The sequence below is a fragment of the Lactuca saligna genome, chromosome 5 (genome assembly GCF_052625555.1).
Source record: "Lactuca saligna cultivar CGN05327 chromosome 5, ASM5262555v1, whole genome shotgun sequence".
NCBI classification, from domain to species: domain Eukaryota; kingdom Viridiplantae; phylum Streptophyta; class Magnoliopsida; order Asterales; family Asteraceae; genus Lactuca; species Lactuca saligna.
The window spans coordinates 68,675,942-68,683,556 of NC_136421.1; the positions used below are offsets into that span (position 1 = coordinate 68,675,942).

General features: G+C 36.1%; 1 protein-coding gene across 1 annotated transcript; it reads right to left on the reverse strand.

The window, feature by feature from the left end:
• Positions 1 to 4,626: 4,626 nt before the first annotated feature.
• On the reverse strand, positions 4,627 to 6,815 carry LOC144997009 (uncharacterized). The gene is made up of 2 exons (XM_078956822.1): positions 4,836 to 6,815; positions 4,627 to 4,764 (listed from the first exon to the last, which is right to left on the reverse strand). Exon 1 carries the CDS (start codon positions 6,666 to 6,668, stop codon positions 4,866 to 4,868), a length of 1,803 nt encoding a protein of 600 aa, XP_078812948.1. The 5' UTR covers positions 6,669 to 6,815; the 3' UTR covers positions 4,627 to 4,764; positions 4,836 to 4,865.
• Between the last annotated feature and the right edge of the window lie 800 nt (positions 6,816 to 7,615).

Sequence of the window (7,615 nt, forward strand, 5' to 3'; positions counted from 1 at the left end):
CCAAGTTAGGGAAGGAGTGAGGGTGGGCTGGGCCCGTATCTCACTACCACTAGGAGCGTGGACGGGGTTCCATGACTCATCAGTAGCAGTACATGAGCGAGGCCCAGGATAGGCGAGGCCTTAGGACAGAACCAGTTGTATGTGTTTAGTTATGTGTTGTGATATGTTTATGTGATATTAATTGTTGGCGGGCGAGGCCCTATAACAGGCGGGGCCTAAGTAAAACAGATATGTATCCGAGCGGGGCTCGAAGCCAGGCGGGGCCTGGAGCGGCGGGGCCGTTGTAGCGGCGAGGCTCGAGGTAGAGGGCGAGGCCCAAGATAGCGGGTGTGGCCCAGTATGTGCAGTATGTGGTTATGCATGGTATGCGGTAGGGTGGGGAACTCACTAAGCTTCGTGCTTACGGTTTTCAGTTTTGGTTTCAGGTACTTCCGGTAGCGGAGGGAAGAGCTCGGGGTGATCGCATGGCACACACCATAGATTAGACAGCCTGGGAATGTTTACTCTGATAATAAACATGTGTTTTGAAAACTTATACTCATATTATGTTTTGGAATGATGATTTTAGTTTAAGTAATGATTTATTAAAAGAAATTTTTGGTCTTAAATTTTGGGTCGTTACACTAATAGTCCAAATATGGCCCAAATCACAAAACTCATCAGTTGTTGAGTACGCCCAACGTACTTAGACTTAAGCCATGCATACGCCACCTTTGGCCAGTATGCTCTACATACGAGCTGGGTACGCCCAGCGTACTCCACAACAGGTCCAATTCGCCATTAAGTGCTTAATTGGTTAAGCTACTAAGTCCACTTTTTAGATTTGGACCTAAATGATGTCTTAACATGTAAACTTGGAAACTTTACTCCTTTACATGTCTTAATGGGACCCAATAATAAAATCCATAATAAGAACCCTAACTCATGCATGGTCCAATAACACATAAAGATTGCATTTTTCATGCACAAGGAGCCTAAAAAATCCTAAGATCTACCCTCCTTGGCTTCTAGAGTATCTCATACTCTCAAGCGTGACTTAAAGGGCCATAAATGCACAAAAAGAAGACCTAACTAGATCTAACTTAATGAACCATCAAGTTAAGATCTTTATGTTGGGTTTTGAGCTCCATAATACCCTTATGGTGCACACACAACCCTATATGCTTTGGATCTAAGTTTTCACTATTATACATGCAAGATTGTTCCAAAGCATAAAACATACACTAGCATACAAAACTTGGATATATACAACATAAAACCAAGGTGGATGAATACCTCTTAGTGTAGATTAGAGTTCTTGCCCTTCAAGAGCTTAGCACCTCAAGTGTGATGCCTCAAATGGTTCACAAACACCATGGACAAAGGAAGACTTTGAGAGAGAGGATAAAAACTCCAAAATTGGCTATACACTTATTGGAAATGCTTGGGGTTGTAGTAGTGCTGATTTTGGTAATTATATGGTCCTTTTATAGTGTGGCAAAGTCTAGGGTTAGATCCATGCAAACCCTAATTCACATGACTCTTCATATCTCATGGATATATCATGGGTTATATGGGTTAAACCTTATGGACTATCACAGATGTTTAGCCCACCCTAACCAACCATGGATCATTAGCCCTACTATAAGGATTATTGATTTATATAATCAATCCCCATATATTTAATCAGTCTCTTTTGATCACTAAATTAATTCCAAATTAATTCTTAATAAATACTAATTAAATAATGTGATTCCTCAATTAATATATTATACTTATAAAGTTATAATATATTAATAAACCACAAATAGTCTATTTCTCAAACGTCCATCCTATCAGATTGTTCTGGTGAAGGCAAACCAAATGGACCATGCTACTTTCGGGTCAACTACATACCAATTATAGTTATGGGCTTAGACACCTGATCCAACACTTTATACTTCCAAAAAGCTTTCCAAGTTAGTGATGGTTCTGGATCCACAAGCTCTAACCACACCGATGTAACTTCCAAGAGTTCTTCTTTCAAGATCACCAAAAACACATTCAAATGTCACTACCAAGCTCAAAACACTCAAATGGCAATTAGGGTTTCGTTCTCATGGTTTGGAGAGGTGGAGGCTGGTCATAAGAAGGTCTAAGGGCAACTTAAGCGTTTAAATATGGCTCAAACCCTAAAAATTAGGGTTTATCGCAGGTGACCGTACGCGCAGCATACTCCACATACGCCCCGCGTACGTGAATGCCTCTGTGATCAAGATATCGACCCAGTACGCCCAACGCACTCGGTCAGGGACCAAAATGCAATAATTTTCAAGTTAAGGGAAAAAAGGGAATGATACTTGAAATGCAAATGTTACAAAAACTCTCAACCATTGTAGTCTGTCAAACTCCTTGCTCAAGGTTGGTTGTGTACCGACCCGACCATAAATAACATATGTGTACGTTCCAGGTTTATTTGTGGTATGGCTTATGTATGGTACTAACATTAGTTGAGGCATTTAACATAAAGGGTTGAGTTGGTAGTTTTAGTTGGAGGTACGTTAGAATTTTATTAAGTGTTCTCATTGCGGGCCAGAGTATATACAACTCTTATATGTTTAGGATTGGTGAGGTTTGCAGTATTATTAGTTTTTGTTTTGTACTCCAAGACTACCAAGTACGGATGAGGGCCAGACAAGAAGCATCGGAGAGCAGGATCATTTTAGCATATAGCTATTCTGAAATCCAACAACCCAAGCGACCCTTCAAACCAATTACCTATGCTATAAATAGTCAAGAAGTAGGGTAATTAATAATAATACTTTTATTAGTAGTCTGTTGCTATAGTTGTATTCATCTTTCGAGGGTACGAGTTCTCTATAGCCAATTTAGCTCTGATACCAATCTGTCACACCCTCGACCGAGGCGGCAGAACATGTCGGACTGTGCGACTTAGTTAATGGATCACATGTAAACTGAATATATAACACAAGTACAACAATAAACAAAACAACATTTGTATTTCATCTTAATGTTTGAATACATGGTTCTTACAAATAATAGTATAGTACATGAAGTCCATGACTAATCCGTCATTTGAATTGCTCAATTACGGATTCCGTGAGAATACATATTGTTTTGAGGGTCAACACACGGTTGTTGAGAGTTACAGGTTTTCTGTTAACAACAATGATACTTTTAAAAAGTCTAAAAAGTATTTTCTTTGGAAGTAAAACCATACTTAAAATTGTGTTTGTAATGAGTCTTTGAATAGCCATTGAAAACCAAAAGATGTCTTCACATAAGTAAATTCATACTTAAAACTATGTTTGTAAAGTAAATAACCATTGAAAACCAAAAGATGTCTTTGCATAAGTAAATCCACACTTAAAACTGTGTTTGTAAAGAATCTTTGAATAACCATTGAAAACCAAAAGATGTCTTTGCATAAGTAAATCCATAATTGTGTATGCATGTATAATGTTTAGATTCCGATAATGCTCAATATGTTTCACAAATCTAACATTATTTTGATCTGTCCAAATTTAAAGTTTACTTGAAAACTTGGAACATGGAGAACGTAAGGATATTTATAAGCCTTTTGGATTATGAAGTCGACGCAGTATGTAATTCAACCACTGTCTATTGGTTTTACACTTTAACACACCTCAAATATAAAATTTAATTTAACTCCTAAGACTTAATATTAGGACCTTATCCATAAACATTTTCAAATATTTGTATATCATCAATTAAATGACGTTCATATTGTCTGTATATGAAGTGTCACAGTTAAGCAACATTTTGAGTGCTAATGCTAAATTAGAGATCCATCCATCTCAATTTACACAAAATTCATCATTTCTCTTCTCACAAATGACCAAATATGATCAAAAGAGGGGGTTTTCTGTCTTTTAAACCATGAACTTCCAATTTAGCCCCAATATTTAGGGTGCTGGTTGTGGAAAATTTTCCAGTTTTCTAGGAAAATTTTCCAAGAAAAACGGAAATTTTCGTTCAGTTTCCAAAATTTTCCAAGAAAATGAAAATTTTCATTTTTCCAAATTGTATGTAAATTTGAAAAGTGATTTTTACAGTTTTCCAAAGTTTTCCAAATTTCTAAGATGGAAAATGAAAACTCCCCCGGTTTCAACCAAACGCGTTTTCTAAAATTTTCATTGAAAATTGAAAACGAAAACTCAACTCTATTTTCTGAAAACATTTTCTTAGAAAATGAAAACAGTTTTCCACAACCAAACGCACCCTTAGTTCCTTCAAAAATTTCCAAAAATTGATACTTCCGAATCAATTGAACCCAAAAAATGAGTAATAGTTAAAAAAACATAACAATTATGTCTCAAATGATAAAAATAATAATATACTTCCAATTCCAACATACCTTAATTTCCATCATAGGGAAATTTCAAATTTATGTACTGATATCATCAACACCATATGTTCATTTACATCAGGTTTCACATTTAAACACAAATTAGAATCTATTAATCACATTTTCACCCTGACTTAAAAATGTAATTAGAGGAATTGATTGTATTTCCACTATGGTATTTAGATACTTGTTACTATCTTGGATATTTGTATTTCTAGTATTTAAGATAACTAAATGTTTCATTGCACAAAGTATTAAAGAAAAACACCAAAGGCCTATGTCAAAATCACCATAGCATTAGCAATCCAAAAATTGTTGCAATTAGTACAATTGTCCAACATTGGAACATTTGATAAAACTTGATCAAAATTACCCATCTTCCATTATTGTCATCCTAACAAGAACACAGATTAAACCTGGTAAAACGAGTTAAATTTCAAAAGTGTGATTAACCCATTAACTAACAACACTGTAAAAAGATGTTAACCTGTTGGGATTAGCAAAATCCACCATTGATTCAGCAGCTTCGAGCAACATAAGCTAAAGAAATAGCAGCTAGAACAGTGGTTGCAGATGACACCATTGTCCAGAAACTCTTACCTTTGTTAACCAATTCAAGTTGCTTCTTCAATTCTTCCACATTAGTCTCTTTGTCCTTGAATGCTTTCTTCATTGCTTCAGTTTCTGTTACATGATTCTTGATTTCTTGATCAATACCCATGTTGTCATCTTCCTTTGAGCTACGAATCACATTGGTGGTTTTCAAGATCTTCAAGATTTGATTCTTTTTACCTTCGGATAGTTTTAGTTTGGCTTTTGTGTCATCATGTTCCTTTTGGGTTTTGGCAAGTGATTCTGCTAACTTGTTCTTTTCTGCAACGAGTTTTTCAGTTTCTGTTGTCATCTTTGAAAGTTTCTTGCGTGTTTCTTCAACACCCTTTTCCATTTTGGAAATCTTTTCATTTGAATTCTTCAATTTGTGTTTTTCTTCATCAAGCTTGGCTCGAGTATTTTTCGATTCGGTTGTGGCTCGATCGAATGCAGATTTGTGGTTGTTGATTTCAGACTCTAGTTGCTTGATTTTATCGATTTGAATCTTGTTGGAGTTCTCAAGTGCTGTGATTGTGTTCTTGAATTTGTTAGACTGTTCTTCGATCTTTGCTTTCTCTTCTAACATTTGGTTGATTGTAAGTTTCTGGTGTTCTATCATCTTCAAGGCTTCCTGCAAATTTTTGGAGACCAAACACTTTTCTTGAGTCAGTTTTTGAATACTTGCCTCCAGTTCTTGTTTTTCTTGCACCAGGATATTGATCTCTGTACTCATTTTGGCTTCCTTTTCAGAATCCATGGCGTGTATGTTCTCCAAATCAGCAACTTTCATAAGCAATTGTTCTTCCCCCTTTTTAAGCTTATAGACCAATTCATTCAGCCTATGAACAGAAACATTTAACTCGTTTTTCTTTCTGTCTTGAACATCTCTATCCACATCAATCTCCATCTTCTCTTTCATCATCTTCTCAATATCTCTCTTCAAAACATCAACTAAACGATTTGATTCAACCAAGTTCATTTCAACCAGATCTTTTTCTTTCAGGATTGAATCCACCTTTCTTTCGAGTGTTTTCTTCTCCTCGATTAAACCAAGGTACGCAGCCTTAACTTTTTGGGAATTTTCAGTAATCTCTGCCTCCCTCTTCTCCGCTTCAGTTAGTTTGGATCTCAACCCTTTCTCATATTGAATCCGATCATGGAGCTGTGCTCTGATTCCATCTCTCTCCTCACAAATCTTTGACAAAGCGACATTCTCTTCACCGATCTGAGTCACAAGTGTATTCAATCTGGCGTTCAGAGAACCAATTTCTGATTCCTTCGATTTCTTCGTTTTCTCAATGGCGTTTTTCTCCTCCAAAAGCCGACTCATTTCTCTCTCCAAACCTCCGATTTTCTCCTCCATTGCAGCCTTCTCCCTACGACTAACCTCCGTCATTTCATCCAACTGCAAAGCAACAACCTTAGAAACCGATTCCTTCTCGATCTCTAACGTCACTGCTCGTTCGGTTAACCCGCTCAACTCAGATTGCAACGAAACCTTGTCGGATTTGCACCGATTCAGTTCAGATTCCAGAGAGCAGTTAATCTGTGTCAGCGAATCCACCTGTTGACGGCGCTCGACAGTCTCTTTGAGCAACATAGCATTTAGCGATTTCAAGCTGTCGAGTTTCTCAGAAGCAGCGTCTTCAATAGTTTGGCGAGGGATTTCATGTTCGGTTGTGGGCGAATTGTTTTCTTCGGATTGTTGTTTTGTTTTCTTTTTCGCCATGGATTAGGGTTTGGTGGTGAGATCGAAAATGAGAGGCTCTAGGGTTTTCAGAAGTTAGTAATGGGGGGCAAGAAGAAGAGAGGGTTTTAGGGTTTGGTTTTGAATTCAAATTTTTGGTAGGGACTACGTATTACACGCCGTAAGTTGAGTGTCCATGTGACCAGTGGACTAGTGGAGTAGTAGTTGGTAAGAATTAAATGGTTCCTCAAATAAATAAAAAATAAAGTAAAAATAAATACATCACCAAATGGTGTAATGTCATTTGGCTAGAGGTATTCAAAAATCAAATTGGATTTTTTTTGGAAACGAGAAATATTATTCATAAAAATAAAAATTGCTGACTAATAAGTAACTATTAAAGGAAGAAAAAAAAAAAACAATAGAAAACAGTGTCATTTAAGAAGGAGCAACTAGTAATAAGGTGCCGGTAACAATTACAAAATATTAATACAAGTAAACATTAAGAGGAAAATAACATCAAACATTCTAATTAAGACTATTAAGAGTGACATGATGTTTCAATCGATTGAAAGAAATAAATTGAATTTCATCACATTTCATTTTTATAAAACATAAATGATATATTTTAGGAGTGTTGATTAAGTATAACTTTTGGGATTCAGGTTAAATAATTAAGATATGATTCTATATAAAAAAAATCGATGTATTAAAATTCAGATAATCATGTGTGGGTAATTTGGATATTAGATCGTGGGTATTACCCCCAAAAATGCTATAGGTAAGAAATGTACATATTACCGCCTAAATTTTCTTATTAGGTTATTAAAAATAAGGGTAAATTACACGAATGGTCCCTGTGGTTTGGGGTAATCTGCGTGGTTGGTTCCTAAGAAGTTTTTTTTAACTCGGACGATCCCTAATATTTGTTTTTGTTGTGTCTTTAGTCCTTTGTTGACTTGAAATGACCATATTACCATTTTTAAATC

Coding starts and splice junctions, on each gene's coding strand:
- LOC144997009 (XM_078956822.1), bottom strand. CDS start 6,668: ATGGCGAAAAAGAAAACAAAACAACAATCCGAAGAAAACAATTCGCCC.